Here is a 22,249-nt window from a genome sequence, read left to right as displayed (position 1 = left end):
CTTCAGTGAGATATACTCATTCTGCCCTGTTTTCTTAAAGTTGAAAGCCTTCTTTTTAGTTTGAGATAACATCTTTGCTAAAGCCTCTTCTTGAGGATTTGCCTGAACTAAATCTGACTTTAATCATTTTTAATTCTAGTTTTTAATCAAGAGCTTTAGAAGAGTTTTTGTTTTTTTAGGTGGCTTGATTTGATTCAGTAATTTTTAGATTTAATGTCTTACACTCAAAAATATAGACTGTATAACTGTTTTAAAAATTGAGGTTTTCGTGGTTATTTGTAAATGGACATTTGAAAGAACATTTAGTTCACATGAGAAACAAAATTTTATTATAGGGAGTTTTAACCGTGCTGATTATAATATTCATTATTTTCTGTTTTGCATGTCAGAATTAGAGAGTTGTGTTCAAGTTTTTCACAAAAATTTAGGAGAATTCTAATGTCACTTTTGTTTGTTGTTTATCTTTGAGGTAATATTTTTAAAGCCTCTCATCTTCACGCTTCTTTTTTATTTTTTGCTTCTCCCCTATTGGCTGGTCATTCCTTCTAGTATTCCTTATTGCATCTCCTGGATTTAGAATTCACATTTCTTAACATGTTAGCATTCATCTCTTTATCTCTTTCCTCTGAATTCTAGAATAATTTCTTTATCGAGTCAGTTTTCTGAGGTCTCACTATTTATGTTTCATAAAAATTAGTTTTCATTTGAAAGCAACCATTCCTGATCTGATTAGCCCTTTTTGAGAGAGAAAACATTGCTGTAAATTTTGTTTGGAATTGAAATTAGAAATTAAGGTTTGGTCTTCTGCTCTGCTTCTGTAGAATGAAGTCCTTTCAGAGTGCTAAATCTTTCCATAAGTTCACTGATTTCTTAAGTGTTTTAAAAGATTATGTGGGTCACGCTGATTTTGAATCCTTAATGAATAAGAAAGCATGAAGTTTTCTCCTTTTTTTCTGTAGCTTTATTTTTCTCAATTAGAAATCAGTTGATTACAGAGTAAAGGAAAGACAGGGAGGTTCAATGTTTTGCTAAGCGTTTGTTTTAGCCACTCAATAAGCAAGCACCAGTGGGGGCTGCTTACGTATTTATGGCAGGGTTGAAAATCGCTCCCTGGAATCCTCAGCTAGGCTAAGCAAGTTTTTCCTTCATGTGCATGTGGCAGTTTGAAGTTACTGGGCCCATCGCACCCCTTATCCACGTGGCCAAACCACTTGCATTCAGTACCTTTCTTACTTAGTGAACTGTGGTGCAGGTGAGACAGAAGGCAAAAGCCGCAGTCTCCATGCTTTCTGCCCAGCACACAGATCTTTCTATTTGCTGGTCAGAATTCGGGGGTCTTCACGGGTGTTAGCAGGGAGTCCACAGACCTACTTTGTGGTTGACCTTCACTGGCAGCTGGAACTCGGCTCGCTGACACTGGTTGCTACCACCCTTAACACATCACCATCTGCATCCTGTCATTTCCTACTCCCTGAGGACACTTTCCCCTGTTCTCCAAGCCTTAAAAAATGTTTTCATTAATGATTTCCGTAGAATTTGGAAAGAGTAGTGCTGCAATCTGTGATCATTTGATTGTCAAGGTGCGTGGGGGACGCGAGCCATTTCACTCCTCCCCTGACCCCAATGCCTTTCAAATAAAGATCCAGTTTTTTGAATCATGTACACTCAAAGCAGACTATTTTTAGTGATTTGAAAGAAAACAGAATTAGGGGATAGGACTTAGAAATGGCTGTTAGTGGTTCTTGATGAAGGGAACAGAAATACCTGAAAACAGATTCAGTCCCCAAGAGGATAAATACACAAATAAGTCAAAAGAAAGCAAGGTTAATATAAAACATAGTTAACCAGCATTTTGTTCCCAAACCACAGTGCAAAACCGTACAAAGCGAGGCTGTATCACCTGACTCCCCAAATTCTGTTTCTTACCACCTGAATGTCACGAGAGCCTGGTCAAAAGCACACTCACCATTCTTTTATTAGAGACAGGACAAGTGAGATGGTTTGACTGCTCTGAGGATCTGGAACTGGTGAACGAAAGTCTGACTCACATTATCATATACCCTTTTAAAACCGTTGAAACCTCCATCACAAAGCATCACCTGGACAGTGTCCTAGAAAAAAGCCTCTAGGCCAAAGTCAAGTCAGGAAGTCTTCAGGGGAATCAGGATGGGAGACAAACACTGGGTGTCTCACACCAAGCAATCCCTCACACTTGCTTGGGAAACTGAGCTGGTCAGTACCTGAAAAGAAATCATCTGGACAGTGGGATTACAGACAGATGCCTTTAATTACTAACAAGGAGATCAGCATAATGAATCGTTATTGTGGTAACCAGATTTGAAGTAATTTTCTATTTTAAAATAGATGGTTTAAAAGGGACAACGCAAGATGTAACAAATGATGATAAGGGGAGGAAGGGAATAAAAAATATTTCACATACTATTTTTAAAGTTCTCTTTGATGTTCTTTCTATGCATTACTTTACAGTAAAATGCGGTGGAAGGGTAACCAAATAACTTGATGAGGTAGCTTCCTTACAATTTTTGAAAGGAAAAGAGGCAGAGGTGGGAGAGGAGGGGGAAGGAAGAGGGAGAGAAGGAAGGAAGGAAGATTTATGTGCAGATTAAAGGTGTAAGAGACATAACAATCAACTTCAAGTATTCTACTTAGACCCTAATTTAGGCATGCTTACTAAAAAATGTCAGACCACTTGGGAGATTTAATACTGGATATCTGATATTAAATTATCTTGTAAGATGTAATATGTGGTGCTTATCTTAAAAAGATTATTTACAGATGATTTGTTAGGATGTTTGGGGTTTGTTTCAAAATAATGGGAGGGCGGTAGATGAGAATTTATGTGAAATAAAATTGCTTATATGTGGATAAATCTGAGAACTGGGTAATGAGTCAATGAGGGATTATAGTAGTCTTCTGTACTTGTGTATGTTTGCAAATTTTATTGCCCATTGAAAAACTATAGTTACAAAAGAAAGTGATTTTTCTCTTATCTTTGTCATTTGTAAGTAACTTACTGAAGTGGAGTAAGTGTAAATTTGTAAAAATGTAAATTCGTACCTTTTTATATGAAATTTGCTTATATATACTTTCACCCAATTTTTAAGTTAGAGTAATGTACAAATACTTAATCCCCCAAATCTAAGATCACTACATGTTCTAACAGAGGAACAGAAATGTGATGAAAGATCAGGTTTCTGAGATGGCATATTTCAGTCCAGAAATATATGAGTGTTGGAACTAGGGCTAGTTTGAAATTGTGAATCATTGCTAACTACACAGAAAAGATGCAGAATGTAGTGTTTGCTTTTAGTTTATTAATTTATTTTGCAGGAATCGTTGACGTTCCGAATATGTACTGTTTGGAGGTACGATGCATGCATAGCCTTTTAAAATGCCTCTGTACAATTTCACCTCAAAATGATTCAATTCACAGCATACACAGAAATCTAAAAGAGACATGGTATTTACAAGATTTAATAAGTCTTGCTGTTTTACTGAAGAAACTGATCGATTCTTTTATAGTAAGTAAACATGGATATTGGGTGTCGTTATAAATAAGAATTCAGAATTGTTCAGTCTCAAAGCAACTTTTCATGGCTTTAGAAATTAAAACTGAGTCATCATTCTGTTAATCTCCGAATGCCCAAGCCATGCAAAATCTACTTGTATTAAATATTTGGGGATGCAAATAATACAGGAAAAAAAAATGCATGTCTGGTGAATGTGAAATCATCATGAGAGTTAACTTTTACAATAAGAAAATATTATTAATCCTTTCAAAAAGATACAGTAGTGGTGCAACAGACAGTGCCCAATTTATTCTGATTTTAAAGTAACATTTCAATGGTCATTTTGTCTACGGATATACAGACACACACTGTAACGACTCATTTAAGGTCTAAAGAGTGATTACAATATTAAAATAAATCAGTTTTAACTATAAGGGGACATCTTCACATTCCAGGATACATCATTGACATTTTGAAAGGACAGTTTTTCTATGCCTTATATTCTTGCTTTTTGTTTACACTGTCAAAGACATTACAGTTACTTTTTAAAATACTATATAAAATTGAGTTGCCACAGAAAGTTGGAAATTAACTGTAGATAACTGGGACAGAGCAATGACAAAAATTTAAGGAAACACCGATTTCTTATAATAAGTCCTAAAATTGAGACCAGCTCCTTAAAAATTATTAAACTGCTCATCACATTCCCGTTTTTCCAGGGAAATAAACAAATTAGCAACACTTTCCCCACCATCATTAATCTGCTCTAAAACTACCTTTTTTTAACAACGCATTTCTTTTGTTTCTTTAAAACCCGCTGCCTCTACACTCCCAAACAAGATCCTTATTCAAAACATTTTACAACGCTTAGAAAGTTTCTGGTTCCTCTATCACCACTTTAAACATTTAAGACCTACTCCAAAAGTTAAGGGGCAATGTACTTTAACAAAATGGCAAATGTGCTTTCTAAGAACCCCGTTTACAAAACAGTGAAATAATGTAAAATGTATAGTCAGGTATCTGTGTTACCAGATTCATCAAACTAGTTGTATTTTAAGGAAAAAACCTTTTTACTAGAAACAAGAAGTGCACCAACTGATCCAAAAAGCACAGGCACCTCAGCAGGTGGACACCATCCAACTTCTATCCTACCCACTTCTACGCCAGCTGTCTGTACACAGCAATCCAACCAGGAGATCCTTTTGAAGAGGCATCTTGAAAATGGACTGAATTCTTGTTCAAACTGCTGATAGGCAAGAAGTAGCCTATTTATGGGTCACAGTTAAATATATCAAATTTATCAGTGTCAAATAATTTTGCTTATTTTAAAAGCTGAACACAGCCTATGTCAGTGTATGGAACTTGTGCACAACCGGAAATAAGCACATACAAAACCTCCTTAAAAATCAGTCTTTGATGTCTCATACCCCACCCTCTATACCTATCGCGTAGACTGGTTTCTCATTCTTCCTGGCAGGTGAAGACAATGATTTACTAGATATATCACCAAAGCACTGGAACCATGCATCTACTGTGTGATAACAGTTCGGTTACCTGGATGTATGTTCATGCAATAGTTTTAAAGTCATCTACACGGTGTTAATAAAGCGTCAGACTTTTCATACATGCTACTTTCATTCTCAGCTGACAACTGCCAAGGTAACTGCTGCTGCTTCAGCGTATCACTAAGAATACTGGGTAAACCTTTAGCTAGAACACCAAGCAGTATATATATTTCCCCCTAGATTTTTACTTGATACCAAGTGGGGTTGACCATCACTAAAGAGATATGAAACCATACAAAGGCAAAGGTATTGGCATATCACAGAACAGTAGGACTGACAGACTTATTAGAGACTGACAGACACCAGTGCCACAAAAGCTTTTAAAGAATGAATGCTGTTTTCAGGTCAAGGCTTTTAAGCCCATCTGCTTTCTCACCATTATTTTCACAGTTTTGACACAGTCGCAGGAGAGATGTTTTATCAGTGTAGTAACATAGCCACGCTGACTTTGTGAGACGAGCAGATGTTTTTGAGGACATTTTCCACATATGAAAAAATGTTTTCAAAGCTGCTGTAGGAACAGTGTGAAATTATGATTTTGATGGAAAACTATGATGAACTAGTATGCCTTTGATTTCATTATGCTATTAAGTGCAGCTTGTTTTTCCAGGTCTGCCAGAGATTACTGCTAAATTAGAACACAATGACACCTTGAAGTGTGTGTGTGTGTCTAGGACACCCAGTATGTGAGAGTAGATACTCCTAAGGTTATAATTTCAGGTAAAGTCCTTCACACTTAAGAAACCCACCAGTTTTATTGCTGTTTATATTTACCCAAATAAGGGGAAGATCCCAAAATGCAATTCTGAGCTTGGAAGAAAAGTCAATAATGGTAGAGACTGTAATTAAATGTCTTATTAATAATTTTCCAGTGGTGCACCCTACTGAGTGATTTTATATCTCTTCAGTTATTCACACCCTAAAGTTCTAGTTTCAGAAATAAGGAGTGCTTTAGTATCACCTGAACTATCTGAACAAACTCAGTACTATCTCTGAATACAGTATGTTAAATTTTAGAAGTTCTTAGTTTCAAAGTCCTTTGTATTCACCTTTTTCTTAATCATTTCTTAACTAGCCTTCTCTTCCTCCCCACATAATGCAGTGTGCAACTTTGATATTGGCTAACTATAACTTCTCTCACACTGGTTTATTAACATGTGCAAATACATCTTTATTGAACGGCTAATGTTGATTTTTTTTCAGCTAAATTAGGATTATGGCACAAAGTATCTGTGCTGTAAACATCATGTACTCGTCACAAAATTGAAAGGAGGGGGGAAAAAACGCTATGGACTGCAAACATTTCTTATAGATCCACAGCTGAGCTCAAGATTCCAAGTGGATTTTGGAATGGATTTACATTCAGCGTACATTCACTGTGCTATTGGCAAAGCGCAGTTTTACGAGAAGGTCATTCATAAAATCATAACTTGTAAGGACTTGTTGGTTATTTTAAGAACCAATGGCCTAATAAAAGCATGCAGTAACTGTAAAAATATATCTATTATGCGGCAATTAGGTCTTAGTTACCAGTGTTGATGCAGCTTGATGAATCACTGTACAAGCAAAAGGGATCTTACCACCTCTGATTGTACTTTCGAACAAAGGGCGCAATATGCCTAATTCCTGACTGCTACAAATCACATTTTAAAACATCTTACTTGTACGTTTGAAATTACCCCTGAAAAAAGCAGCAATTACAAATACCCTTGTTATTTTGCCCCCCAAAAATCACCCTCTGGTTGCTTTTCCCTGAGCTGCTCTTCAGTAGGAAGCATCAGGAAGAAGCCCGGGGAGCCTGGGTTTTCCAGAGAGCTGTGACCAGGTAAGTCCACTCTGGCAATTCACAGTTTGTCTGCAGAAACTGGAACATGGCACACCACAATTCAGAGTTGTAGTTTATGAAGTAAGGGTCACTCAGCAGTAACTTTAACAGTTGGGATTCCACAGAAAAGCTCTTGACTTCTTTGTGTACATTCTTTCAAAAGTGAATCCTTTCCCCGTTTCAAGTATCCCTTTCTAACTCTGCAAGGAGTTAGAGAGGCGGGGGACCCCCTCCCCCCTTAAGTGAGCACAAGCAGCTATGGCGGCATTCCTCCCCCCGCCCCCCACATAATCTGAAATGCAAAGGCTGGGCAGATGGACAGATTTCCGAGCTTTCCTTTTCTTCTCATGGGTTTGACTCTCGACGTGGTGCAGACTCTTCTGAATTCAAGTGTACCGTGGCATCTCGCACTGCTCACAGCGATTTAGTGCGGGATGGTTCAGAAAGGTGCAGCTATCACAATTCCATGGAGCCCCTTCGTAGTCTTCATCTCGGGGTTGTGTCCGAGGACTCTGTTTGGAGCCACTTAGATGCTCTGAGAGAAGTTAGGAATAAAAGCCAGAAAACAGATTGAATTTTTTCTAAGTGTAAGATCCCAATGGAAATTAAAAACTATCCCCCACAAAGCAAGGGACGTGGTTTTGGGAAATGTGAAAGCCAAGCAGTATACAAAGCTACTGGACATACAGAACCGAATAGTAAGTTTGTGATATATATTCTACTTTGTTCTCAGCAATTTACTTTTTTGCTATAAGAAAAAGATACACAGAAGTCCAGCACAGATTACCTTCCTAGTTCATTATCTTCAGATAGTGAGGAGTTATGCTATATTCCAGCCAAATGAAAAAAATGAGAAATGTTAAACAGTATGTTAAATAAATTCTGCCTCCTCCCTAAATTTTCCTTCACCACTTCGGCCAGCCCATGACTCCCACCCCCCATAGGATTAAATCAAACATCGATTAAATGTGTGCCTTCTTTCCTGAGACCTTCAGCTCCACCATATGCATGTTTTTAATAACAATGATTTAGAAATGGCAGTGACAGTTCATTGAAAAAAGGTTTTCCCAGAATGGTTAAGAGAAAGAAAAAGACTCTAGTCTTTCATAAAGCTAAATTCATTCAATATAAAATATTATCTTTTATCCTTTTTGGCATTAAAATGTCTTTCAAGTGTTGTAAAAAAATGTCTATAGCTGGCAGTATAAAATGCTGGCAACCGTATTTAAAAAACTTGAAACTCTTTTTCCTCCAAGGTCCTCATTCTCTCTGGCCTTGGGCTCAAAAAAGTTCTTTGCTCCTGGAGTTGCCTTTTAGGAACCATCCATTTTGAAAGTGCAGTCAGTGGCTAGAAGGGTGAAGAGCTTCAGATGGACTACACCCTTAAATCGGGAAGGTCAGCAGGCTGGGAAAATCTACCTGTAAACCTGGAAATACTATGAACCACAAATGAGATTAAGATCTAAGGTAAGTAGCCTTCCTAAGCAGGTGACACAAAATAACCGAGTTCTGGGGGAAGCTTTAATCAGTTACTTGGGCTTAAGGACATCTTCCATTGGAAATGCGGTTTATCAGTTTGTCTTTCATGACATACGGCTGGTGTGAGTATTTCCCAAGAGGGAACGAGAACTGAGGTTTAGACCCTGAACCTTACTGCAGGCATAATAAGGCTCAGGCTTAATCAGGAAGGTGTTTTTACCCTTACAAGAACAGAAGACCACAGTGTTATTCAGCTTATTCCTATGACTATAAAAAGGAGATGGGCTTGTAACTCTGGTTCATCTATTTGCTTTTAACTGCCATTATCACCCACCTTGTATCTTTTGGCTTAATGAAATAAAATTCGTATTTTGTGTAAAGACAAGAAAAATTTAAACAAAATCATTCTCTGCCAGTTTGGGTGGCCTCCCTCCCCGTTAGTGCGTACTGTGCATCTGCAGCAACCAGCCCTCCTTAGGCACTAACATTCCTTCTTAATCTTGTCAAGAGTCCGGATGAAACCACTACTCCCTTTCTAGACACAGATCTGGACTGTGTAAACTATCCACGTGTCATCTGAAGTATAATCCTTTGTCTCAAAAACTAATAAAAACCTGTGTGCTTTGACCTCTAATGCACAGAACAGACCTCAGAGCTTCCTGACTGTCTCCCAGGTCATAATCCTCAGGTTGGCTCAAATAAAAGTTTCCATTTATTTCTTAAATCTACTACTGATTAGTGTTTTCCATTGATACATGCAGGGTGTAGCTGGCAGGTTATCAGAGATACCCAGCAGAGGACACCTGGAGTCTTCCCTGAACCAGCACTTGGTACCAGCATGGGCCTATTGATCTCCACCGGCTTTCTGTTACTTCTCTGGGGTTCTGGTGAGTTTTTCCGGTATCTGAATCTCATAGCTTTTAACTGATGATCCTAAAAATGTTATTTGAGCTGTTTTTACTTAAGACTTGAAGTCTTAAAGAGCACGGGTGCATTTCTAAGCAGAGACCTAGGGGGATCTAGGCAGAAGGCCCAGGGAAACATAGGTGGCTGGGTTTTTGTTAAATTGGCTTCAACTGAAAAAAAAAAAAAAAACAAGTTGCTATAGGGTCTAAAAAAGACTTTTGCTAGTGAAATGAGAGCCTGAATTGTTCAGCTTCAAAGAACAAGGGACATGTGCTCCTTCCGGCCATATGGTGTTCTTGGGTGACTGAGAACCTAGCAGAATTGTCTGAGAATCAGTCTTTGTGACGTCTAGTGGTCCAACAGGGGAACCCCGCTACAACCATTAATACCGCTCTTCCAGGGATGGACAAGATTAAGGACTGATCATCCAGTTCTCCAAGCACCCACAGCAGTATTAGACTGTAAGAGAAACCGGGACATGAAAGAGTCAAACCGACCAAAGGGTAACTCCTTGGGGAGCTAGACTCAGAAGCAGCACACGGTCTGATGTCTGTCTGATCCACCACACTGTCCTCAGAAAGTTGTTCAGATCCTATCTCATAATTGAATTTGACTACCAAATGAATAATGGGAAACTGCCTCAAAGGCCCAGCAGCTCCCAGATGGACAGCCACCTATGGGGATACCAGCTGGGTTTATACATGCTTGTAAGTACTTACTTAATTGGGAGTTAAAGGAAATCCCACCCTGAAATGGCCAAGATGGGATTCGTGGGCACTCCAAAGCTGTAGTGAGAGAAAGCCTAGCGGTCTGGGCTTACCAGGTCAGTCTCCTGGATCTTGCAGGGTTGACTGGAAACAAGAGTGATTTCTCTTGCCTAAAATTAGATTAGCAGGAGGAGATATTTATAGGGCTAGCTCTTTGGAGCCTTTGAATTGGAAAGTCTTCTAAATTGTTAACATTTTTAAAAAGCTCTCATCCTAAAATAGTGTACCTACTTTAGTTGGTATGCAGAACCCCCAAAAAGGCTTCAAAATTCCAAAATAGCCTCATGGAAATATTTCTTATAGAAGGCTAATGAAAGAGTAATGATACAAACTTGAAGAGTGACGTTACTGCTCCCCTTTATCCTTCTTGGAGTACTTACTCGAGTAATCCTCTGTCTGAACTGCCTTTCCACTCTGAAGAGACTATTAAATGGTTGCCTTTAGAAATGGAACCACCTAAGACTGTAGGCAAGCCCCTTTAGATCAAAGGTCGCAGTGTGCTATAGTTAAAAGAATTTCTTAAACCCAAGAATTTTCAATAGTTTTTGTAAATGGAAGATCAAGATGGGAAGCCACTTCTGACTAAACTGACCATGTAGCTGATATTCAAAGCCTGATAGGAATTTTTTGTGTGAGTGGTTTTCTCCCTAAGTTAAATGAGGGAAAGAAAATCATTCCAATATAGGTGGATGCATATCATTAAGGTATCTACCTTTTAAGCAATCTGTTGTAACTTTCTCTATTTGGTTTTGAAATCTTTTGTCACTTTGGTTAAGTGAGTAAGCATTGCTCCACAGTGACTTGTGATCTTTTTTGACCAAGTGTTTAAAAAACTTTTTGGTATTTTTGACAAAAACCTTTTTGATATTTTTGGCAAAATTACCAACGATGAAATTCTAACTGAAGATCATTTGACCTCTAGCTAACTTGGAGGTTTTGGTAAGGGCTCCTAAAACACCTCAAGAGAAATGTTTTTTCTCCTTATCAAAGAAAGATATTAAACTAATGAGGCTTCTCTGGTATGTTAAATTCCATGAGCAGCACTGTCATATGAGCAGCGATAAACCTTCTTAGGTTATACTGTATGAGTAAATGTTATTAATGTAGATATTCTAGAAATTATACGGAACTCCTAAAAACGTGTCTTGCTAAATGTTATCAGTCATAATTCTAGTTATTATCTTATGTATACCACAGCAACAACCAAGTTTTTGTCAATTGCATCGTAATCAGATCTTTAACAGTGCCTTTTAAAGTCTTTTGTCATTTACTATGATGCTTTTACAAAAAATGCTTTATCTTCAAGAAGATTCATAGAAAGGACTTTTTGACAAGTACAGGTTTCTGATAACTTTCAGATCATACTGCTGAATCGGGTAAAAAGCCATCGAATTTTAATGTAAAATTCGATGGCGTCACAGAACTGTTTATAGAAGATTAAGATCAAGGATTAGTCACATAGGACTGAGCAAACTGATGAATATGGTTATAATTTTTTTTTGGTTTTCTTCTCTGAAGTATTACTGGGTTTTAATCTGTGTTTTCCAGATAAAAGGAAGCCCTTCCCTTTAAGCTGATTAGGACTTACAGCAATTTGGTAAATAAATTACACCTTTGTAAGTAGAACTAAAACATTCACCCTTTCCTCTCTACATGGTCCCTACAAAAATTGCAAACTCTTTGGTTTCTAGCAGCCTTATCAGATGAATAAGAAAGGCTGCCTCCTGGCAGCTTCAGGAATCTCGATATTTTGCAGATGTCTATAGACATCCCAGGCTGAATCTGATGGTAAGTCGTTGGTGTAGCTATCGTGGCCTTGAGAGGCCTTTTAAAAGGTCAACTTAAGATTCCTTATAAAGTTCCAGCACAGCCAACTTGAAAGAGCCTGTATGATCAATTATACTTATGTAAACAATCAGGCCAAGTTTATAGAGACCAGATTTCTTTTGCAAATAAGTCAGTCTTAATTTGGCTATATTCAGCAGAAATGAGGGTAATTTTAGGGGGAAAAAAATGTTTCAGTGGACATTAAGTTTTAATTTAGTGTTGCTGTTGGATTCTTCACAGCCACAGTGGAAGGGGGTCATACCAGGCCCTACATCTCTTATTTTGGAGACCTGAAATTGACTAGGACCAGCACTACCAGACAACAAGAAAAAGACAACATCTGAAAGCAAACAGCTGACCCCAGATGCTGGACCAGGCCTGTATACTTATTACTTTGGTAATTGTTAACACATCTGCTTATGAACCAAGTATATTTCTTAGGGCTCAATCATATGCACATTTCAAAAATCAATCCAGTTGCTGGGTCTGCAGCCAATTACATATGTTCAGCACTGCTAGGTTACCTTGGTGGATTTCTTCTCTCCAAGGCTCTAATTGGATGGCCCTTAAAAATTTTATTTTAGAAGAAACTCCAGTACCATGCAAGTACTGAAAATATCACTTAAGTGGAACCCTCTTACCTGGCCAACTGATGACACCTGTTCTAAGCCTAGCCATAAAATACTCCTTTTCACCAGATGTTTAATACTGGGTAGCTCCTAACAGAACCCAATGTATTTATGGAACAAATTTATGACCTTGGCTCTCCCCAGGTTGGTTAGGAAGATGGCAAAATTGGTTTACTTTGGCTCAGTGTCACCCACAGGTAGCCTTGGAAAGAGCTCCTACCAATCTGCTTTTAACTTGAGCATGCTTTTGATCAGTTTTCCACCCAGCAGTATGACCATTTGGCTGCTACATTTGTTCCTTCACTTGAATAGACAGTATCATTAATCACATAGAGCCTTAACAAAATTTACTCAGCAAGTTTTAAATGACAGTAATTAGCTTGCTCAATTTGGAAGTCTCTATGATGAGAAAACTGGTCCTACAGAATTGCATGGCCCTCAATATTTGAACTGCTTCCGAAGGAAGAATTTGTGGTATAATACATATTAAGTGTTGGGTTTTATACCTGATACCTTCTAGTGTAACTTGGCTTATGACACATGGAAGGATCAAATTTCTATTCCGACTGATCCTTTTCCCAGTTTAAGGGAAATACTACGAAAATGGTTTGGTTTAGGAGGATCTTGGCTTAGACCTTTGCTAATGACATTTACTCCTATTGGCAATTTGACTGTAGTTTGTGTAACTCATAAAGTGGTAGTTTCTTGCCTTTTGCATTGTGTATCACCTAATAAGATAATGCTGTCTCAACAACTTGAAACTACTTATCACATCTATAATTCTCTATAAATTAATGCATATGCATAGTGCACACGCAAGGTAAAGGTGGCATAGGTGCTATTGGGAAACTTGGAACTGACTGACTGTAATTGCCAGACATATTACTAATACAACCCTCTAAAAAGAAAGAGCTGGGCTATTAAGACCCAACACTGATGGGCCTAGAGCAGGTAAGCAACTAACCTAGCATAAAGGGACCAAATATTTGACCACCTAATGCTTTCTATAGACGTGGAATACAAACTTGTGGTTGCCAGAGGGGTGGGCAGGGACAGACTGGGAGTTCGAAATTTGTAGATACTGACAGGCATATATAGAACAGATAAACAAGATTATACTGTACAGCACAGGGAAATATATACAAGATCTTGAGGTAGCTCACAGCGAAAAAGAATGCAACAGTGAACATACGTATGTTCATGTATAGCTGAAAAACTGTGCTCTACACTGGAGTTTGACACAACATTGTAAACTGACGATAACTCAATTGAAAAAAAAAAAAAACCAAACAACATCAATCTGAAAACAGGGGCTCTCCATGGGCACGGGTAAGTCCCTTCTCTCCCATGATGGAATCTCCTCACTTCCTCTCCCTCTCCCTCTCCCTCCTCCAGAATCGAACCTAGGACCTCCTGCATGCTAGGCCTACACTCTGACCTACAGCCTCTCTCTATCTACCTTACTTTCCCCGAATGCACCTTTATCCTCCGCCAATCTTTCTGGGCTAACTCCAAACACAGCCTTTACTCTTAGATTGTGGCAGTGTAAATGTTTAGTATGAAAAGGTTTTCCTAATCCTAAACTACGTAAATAATTGGAAAACCTCTTTTAACCTAACTAATCCAAGGATACCTGGGGACCTTTGTCACTGTTTTAATGTAGGGGAGGAAAAAACTTTTTCACTCTACCCTTCTGAGTTCTTGGCTGAGATACCCCTGCAATAAAAAGATAGATTAACAAGAGAAAAAGATTTAATAACCTAAATACCTCGTGTATACATAGGAGAGACCCAGGAAAACGAGTTAACTTCCTGGGATGGTGCAAGTCACCAGGAAAAGCACAGTAAATAAGGGTAAAGTTTGTAAGCAAATTTATGTCATTGCCTTCTCCATTGACTCCCTTTTGATTTAGAGTCATAAGACACTTAGAAATGGAGACTGCATTTAGAAATGCCGTGTCCCTTACAAAAGGGTATCTTCTACTCTACTTTCAGAGCTTTTCTAGTGTCTGCAGTTTCTCAAAATAGTCCTAATGCCAAACAGACATATTTTGCTATCCTTTGGTATCTTAACATTTTGGAATAATAAGTTACTCTGAAGTAACTTATCAAAACATATATTTAAAAGGCTCCTAACTTACAATTATTGTTGGTCCTTAAAAAACAAACAAAAACACTGCTCATTTCATCATAGGGAAGTACTGATTAAACAGAAGCATCAAAACCCCAAAGACATGGTAGATTTCCATTTTCATTTGATTTGAAGGTGTGAAATCTTTTCTTTTCCACGGAGTATTTAAAAGGCAAGGATGTTTCACACCTTATAGAAAATAAAAACTAAAAACTCAACAGAATATGCATAGTTATACATGAGTAAGAATTGAAGTAAATAGGTTTTTTCCTTTGAGAGTATTTTTACATGGATTAATTTTAATAGGCTCATCTTCCACAAAACTGACTATCCTTCCAAATATAAAGTGACAACTTACCAGGTTAATCAATATTCTTTATATAATAATTAGAATATATATGTGTAACTGAACCACTTTGCAGTTCACCTGAAACTAAACATTATAAGTCAACTACACTTCAATGAAAAATAAGAATTAGAAAAAATTAGAATACAGAAGACAAACTGCCCAAAAGGATGCAACTAAAATTTTCAAATACAGTTTCAAAGATAAATAAACTCATAGAAAAGCTGTTATTTTCCCACTAACTGGAAATAATGCCGATTAGGTAAAGGAGGGAGGATTTGTTTCTCAACAATATGAAGTACAATGTTTCATGCTTGGTTTGTTCTAAGCATTGGACTCTTTCCACCTAGTCATATAATATTATTTCTGCATTAAGGAGAATTTAAGAAATATCAAGTAGAATACTCGCACAAACTCAAACATATACAGCCTTTATAGAAAACTCATTTAAACTGAATCCCAGAGTAACGTTCAAGAAGCATTAGAAAACTTCAGTGAGAACTTAAAAAGTCCAGAGTTTTCAAATTATTTTATTATTGACTTGGCCTTGCTTTCTAAATACTATTATCTTAGAGGGCTTTGTCCAATATGGTGGCAACTGGCCACTTGAAATGCAGCCACTCTGAATTGAGATGTGCTATCAGTCTAGAACATACACAATATTTCAAAGATTCAGTATGAACTGTAGAATGTAAAACATCTCATTAAGAATTTTATACTAATTTCATAGTGAAAAGATATTTTACTTTTTTACTTTGTTACTTAGGCTAACAGAAAATTTTAAATTATGGATGTGGCTTGAATTGTATTTCTACTGAACAGAGCAGCCTTAGAAACTGAGTAACTTTTTTAAAGGAACAACAGTTGGCCTTTACTTATGCTAACTCTAAATGGGTTAACACGTATGTTTGGACATTCTGCACAAACTCCAGACACGCAAGTACAAACCATCTGCAGCTGCTGCCTGGGTGTCATGGACGTCCTCCTGTATTCTGGAGGTCACGCTAATTCTTCGGGCTTTCCTCTCAATTGTGCAGGGGTCTGACGAGTCTGTATGAGAAGAAGCAAAGCCAGGAAGAAGGGATCAAGCCATTCATTAGAAGAGTGGACAGGCTCACAAGGATCTCTCACGGGATGCACACAGTTCGAGTGTTTACTCTCTTCCTTCATGCTACCTGCAGTCCTCCCGTAAGGGTAAGTGTCATATTTAATACTGCCTTTCAACCTATACAGAGCAGTGGTTCTTACAACTTTTTCCATCTTCTCTAACTACTTGGAATAAATGACTTATTTCACCAGTTTCCCACTTTCTAGTGGGCTGGGGGTGCAAACTCAATGACAGTAATTAAGTGTCAATATGAAAGCACTATTTGGGGAATCATACCTTAGCAACTGCCAGATCAAACAACAGTTATTAGAAAGTTATGTGTTTAAAGTACCCTATCCATAAGGCTAACCAAAGAACCCATTACACTAATGGTAACACTAAACTACAGCATTACATAATTAAAGAATAAGAGTAGCAGTATTTAAAAAATCAGAACCAACTCAAAATACATGCCCCACAATCATTTCATAAATTCCAGTTACCTATGTGTGCAAAAGCTCAGTAGACACTTCACACCATGGACTGCAGGCATACCAATTTCTTGCGTTTCTATTAACTTACAGGTAATTAGTAGGTAATCTTTTGTATTAAGTAAAAACAAAAAAGGGCACACTTCGTATTATTTACCCTTAAGACTCAAACAAAGATACTGCATTTTCTAACTGTTCTGAGCCCATAAAAAGTCCCCTATTATAACCCATCTTTGGAAATCAGTGCTCCACAATCCTAAGCAAGGTACTTACACGTTCCATTATCAGAAGAAACAAAAGCAGAAGAGACATCTACTTAGGCTCCAAAGAGTAAGGAGCAGTTTTGTTTCTTAGATTTATAAGCACTTTTATAGTATCACACATCTCCTCCTCACTGCCACAACGACCCTGTAAAATACACCAGCTAAATGTCTGGAATGGTCACCTCTCTGGTGCACACACTGGATCTGAACAGTCAAGTGACCAAGACACCCAGGACCAGCACTCAAGTCCAAGGTCAATGCTGTCGCCACTGTGAGTTACCAAACACAGGGTGGGGAGTACTTTCTGAATCACCTGATGAGCTTACATGCAGACTGGGTTACTAACTACAACGTCCATTTCAAAAACATTTCTCTCTCTCTCCCTGTCTTTCCTTCACTCTCTCATTCTCTTTAATTTCCACACTTATTATTCAGATAAACATCTATATTCCATTTGGATTTTTAGCATATCTCTGAAGTAACTTCAGGACATTTACTGTAACCAATAAGCCAATTCTCCCAGTTACTCACATTTTAAAAGCAAGTAAAATGTAAGTGGTACTGCAAGATAATCTGCATTAAACAAGATAAACTAAAAGAAGAGAATCTTCCAAGCGCTTCAAAGAAAACAATAGAAAACCAAATAGCTTTTACAAATCTGTGATGAGAAGGCTTCCTAAAGAATTGCAGATTGTAATCAAGTTCTACTGTTTAAGTCTTAGTATAAAAAAGTGAAAGACTTAAAAACTGTATATAGTATATAATAGCACCATTTTGTAGTCTCACTAACAGTATATATTATATAAAGCTCAATTCAATTTCCAAAGGAGAAATTCATTTATAGTGAAGGTGTTAAAGTAATCACTTTCTAGTCTACTTTTTCGTTTAAAAAAAAAAAAATCCTGTGTATACGTAGAGTAAAAACTGCTTTGGGGTAAGAGTTAGGTCTTACCTTTGTGGGATCTCGGATGTATGTATTTACATAATGTGTCTACATATTGGGTGTCTGATACATTTTTAAGACGTTAATTGTAATTGAAATCCCATTATAACTCTAAGGGACTATCCAATATCATTTTAGCAAATTTTGTTAGAATTAAAAGTACCATGGAAAAGAGCGCTTTTACTGTAAAGTTCCTTCTAGGGAGCTAGATGAAGCTTGATATTAATGCAAGCCCTACACAATTTCCAGCTGAGACGTATACCAAACAGGAACCTCTCACCTCAAATACACAGTGTTGATCTCAAAGAAGGCAAAATGACATATCTACATTGACCTCACCACTACTAGAAAACTGAGTATACATGGGCTACTGGCAATTACTCTATCGTATTACCTCAGGAAATTTTCCTTTTATTTCTTTGTGAATTTTCAAGGTAAAATTTATACAATGAAATACACAGACCTGAAGTGTACCATTTGATGAGTTTTTACCAAATGCATATACACACCTGGATAATCCAAACCCTATCAAGACTTAGAACATTACCATCAACTCAGAAAATTCTCCCATGCCCTTTCCCAGTTAATTTCCACCTCAACTCCGAGAGATAACCACTGTTCTGATGTATACTTGGGCTATTTTCAATTTTTGATTATTATGAAAAAAAGTGCTGTGAATCCTCTAGTGCAAGTCACTTTGTGGACATATGCTTTAGAGGCTCTTAGATAAATCTTTAAAGTAGAAACTGATAGGCTATAGGGCATGTCTGGTTTCATAAGAAATGGCTGGACTATTCTCCAAAATGGTGACACCATTTTACACATTCACCAAAAATGCATAAGAATTCTGATTGCTCTACATCCTTAATACTTCCTATCAGTCTCTGGAGTTTTTTGGCATTCTGGTTGATGTGAGGTGGTATCAGGGTTTTCATGTGCATTTCCCTAATATCTACTCAAATTGACTATCTTCACATGCTTATTGGCCATTTATATATATATATATATATAATGTATGTATGTATGTACTCTCTTGGGAAATGTCTGCTCAAATGTTTTGCACTTTTAAAAGCGGGGTTGTCTTTTATTGTGTTATAAAGGTTCTTTATATATTCTGGGTACCAGTTCTATACCAGATACCTGTTTTGCAAATATTTTATCCCAACCTGCAGCTTGCTCTTTTACTTAATAGTGTGTCTTGAATGAGCAGAGGTGTTGAATTTTAATGAAGGCTAATTTACCAATCGTTTTTCTTTTCATTGCTTCCTGTGTCCTATCTGCGAAGATACTCTGTGTTTTTGTTCTGGAAGCTTTGGAGTTTAGCTCTTACAGTATGAAGTAAGGATCAAAAAATTTTTTTTCCCACATGGATATCCAGTTCTTCCAGCACTGGCTGTTAAAGACTTTCCTTTCTCCACTGGTTGCTTTGGTACGTTTCTCAAAAATCAACTGGCAGTGTAAGTGACAGTTACATCTGAGCTATTTTGCTGCAGTTAATCTAAAAAATCCCTATGCCAGTACCATACTGTGATTACAGTAGCTTTATGGTGAGTGCTAAGTTGGTTAACATAAGACACCCAAAGACTTCTTTTCCAGTTTGTGTTGGATACTCTAAGTTTTGTACATTGCTATATGAATTTCTGTATCAGCTTATTAATTTCTACCAGAAAGAGAAAAGTCTAGTGGAGTTAAATTTGTTACTGCGTTGTATCTACTAATCAAGATGAAAATAGGCATATTACCAAAAACAATACTGATTTAATCATAAACATGGTTTTATTACACTATTTAGGTCTTTAATTTCTTTTGGCAGTTACTTTTATAACTTTTCTATAACTTTCAACATAGATCTCTGGTTAAATTTATTAGTAAGTATGTTATGCTTTCTGATAGAAAATGGAGTGAAAGAGACAATTACAATACCAATTGTTTGCTAAGGATGCTAACCTTAATATCCCAAAACCTTGTTAAACTCACTTAGTAGTTCTAATAGTTGTTTGGCATCTCTAGATTTTCCTTGCAAATAATCATGTCATCTGAATTTTGTCAGATGTTTTTCCCTGTACCTAGTAAAATGGTCATAGGCTTTTTCTCCTTTACTTTGTTAATACTGCATTCCTGACCTAATAAGCCCAGTTTAGTCGTGATGTATTATCTCCTTTATATATTGTGAATATTTTATTAGGGTCTTTTTGTTGTTGTTTTTATGATCATGAGGGTTACCGATATGTAACTTTCATTTTTTTTCTGGGAGGTAGGTATTGCCTATCAGGTTTTGGAATCAGGATCCTGCTGGCTCCACTAAAGGGGGAAAAAATTGGAAGCTTTCCTTCCTCCTTTTTTTCCTCAGAGTTTGTGTAACTGACATCTCTTCCTTTAAAAATTTGACAGAATTCACCTACTAATGAAGCCATCTGGATCTGGAGTTTTCCTTTGTTGGAAAATTTTTGATAATGGATTCAATTTCTTTAATAGATGCATAGCTATAATATGTCCTATTTCATCAAGGAATGTCCATTTCATCTAAGGTGTTGAGTTTATTAACATAAGGCAATGCAATGAACATCTTTACTATTTTAATGGGTAACACATCTTTCATTTCTGACCCCCTACATTAGTCAACCTTAAAGTTTACTGATTTTGTTTACCTTTCAGAGATCAAACCTTTTCCGACTCTGATAAACTTTCTCTGTTATTTCTCTCATTGACATTTCTTTTCTTTCCTTTCTTCTACTTAATTTGTGCTCTTTTAGTTTCTTAAGGTATAATTTTAGGTCAATAACATCTTCTTGTCTTAAACAAACATTCAAAGCTATACATTTCCTTCTAAGCACTGCTTTAACTATTGTACAGCAAAGAATCTGACCTTGCCCAAAGAGAGGTCTAGCTTTTCCTGGAGGATGACCTCTAAAATCTTGAAATTTCTTGAGAGGAGCATTTTTGTATTTATGGTGGATCCTTCAGACTATATACCTTAGAGACTATGCTAATTAAGGTGGCTCGTAGTGGACATACTGTTCATTTATCATCAACTTGGTCCTCTGTTCCCAGGTTAACAACTTTGCAACGTACTACCTTAAAAAGGGTGGTTCCTCCATGATAATCCTTGAATCAGTTAACTGGATCACCACTAGGTAATGTTTCCTTAGTAGACACTCAAGCAAAATCAATTTGGAAGATTCATAGTATTAATCTAAATGGTTAAAGTGATTAGTGATATAACCCAGCTTGAAACTGCATATAAAGTTGCCAGAGTGCCAAATTTGGCACTTGGCAGTCATCCACTAAGATTCTTTTTTGTACCATTTTTAGAAATCATTAGGCAATTTTAAATGTAGATTAATTGAAACATCTATGGTTGGTAGTAGTAAACAATAAAAAGAGGAACAGATACTGCATTTCAACCTATAAATAAAATACTTAAAAATACTCTCTACTGAGCTTAAAATACATAGAAAGCTGTTTCAACCAAAACTTAATTTAGATCAGGTAACTTTATTTAGGTAGAATTTGTACATTCCCTGATTAAAAAAATTACAATGGTGGAGAATGCCTTAGTTTAATGAGATTTTTCATTTAGGTGTGTTTTCATTATCAATTTATCCTGAGTTGGTTAAAGCAAATAGGATTAAGATATGAAACGCATAGTTTAGTGCAGTCTTGATAACTGTACGAATGGGGCAGTAAAAGTTTAAGTTTTTAAGATACTAAAATGCCCATTAAACATTTTGTACATAAAAAAGACAGATTTGATACCTTTAGTTATCACCCAGAAATGATTTAACAATTATCCAAGTGATTCCTTCAAATCTTGGTTATGTAGGACTTACTCTGTCCTTGATGAGAACAAATTTTCCATTCTAACATAAAACCTTTAAAATTCTCTTATTTTTGTAAGAATTTTTTAAGAATTACCTTTGACAGTTTTCACTGTGCTCAGTAAGTTTATAATGTTAAATACTTAATATAAAGTGTCCCATCTAATTAACTTTGACAATAATTCTAGGAGTTGCTAACTTTAGTACTTTTTAATGCTATCTCTATAGCTGAAGAAATTTGCATTATATATGGACTCCCAAAGAATTTTGATATTTATTTCTATGATGTTTGTGACATTTCCCTACTCACCTTTTTTAGATGGCTTGGGTGGTACAACTGGGCCAGGTTCTATGTTGTCATAAAAATTATTCATGGCTTTTGGATCAAAGTTTCCTATAAAGAAAATAAAATGAGCAGGCATTTAGGCCTCTTTCTCCTGTTACTTGAATTTTTTGATAAGGAAAAAATGGAAATAAAACATGTAAGAAGGGGAACTGTTTTCCAGGGTCTCAAAACTCATTATAGTATCCTACTCTCCTCCCACTGACACTGATGAGAAAAGACCCAAGCAAGCTACCATACCAGTATCTGTCTACAACGTATCACCTTAAAGACTATTTTTCTAACTGTAAAGCTCAATTC

At 36.8% G+C, this 22,249-nt stretch overlaps 1 protein-coding gene across 1 annotated transcript in view; it reads right to left on the bottom strand.

Annotated features, from left to right (window-relative positions):
• Positions 1-3,315: 3,315 nt before the first annotated feature.
• Positions 3,316-22,249, bottom strand: part of TAB3 (TGF-beta activated kinase 1 (MAP3K7) binding protein 3) — an 80,417-nt gene continuing 61,483 nt past the window's right edge. Inside the window, exons 6-8 of the mRNA XM_031445599.2 lie at positions 21,917-22,000; positions 15,953-16,054; positions 3,316-7,455 (exon numbers count right to left, since the gene is read on the bottom strand). Of these exons, the coding sequence (XP_031301459.1) occupies positions 7,307-7,455; positions 15,953-16,054; positions 21,917-22,000 (335 nt within the window). The 3' untranslated portion in view covers positions 3,316-7,306. The remainder of the gene's footprint in view (positions 7,456-15,952; positions 16,055-21,916; positions 22,001-22,249) is intronic.

Source organism: Camelus dromedarius, chromosome X, assembly GCF_036321535.1.
Source record: "Camelus dromedarius isolate mCamDro1 chromosome X, mCamDro1.pat, whole genome shotgun sequence".
NCBI classification, from domain to species: Eukaryota; Metazoa; Chordata; class Mammalia; order Artiodactyla; family Camelidae; genus Camelus; species Camelus dromedarius.
This window is presented reverse-complemented; position numbering and strand designations above follow the sequence as displayed.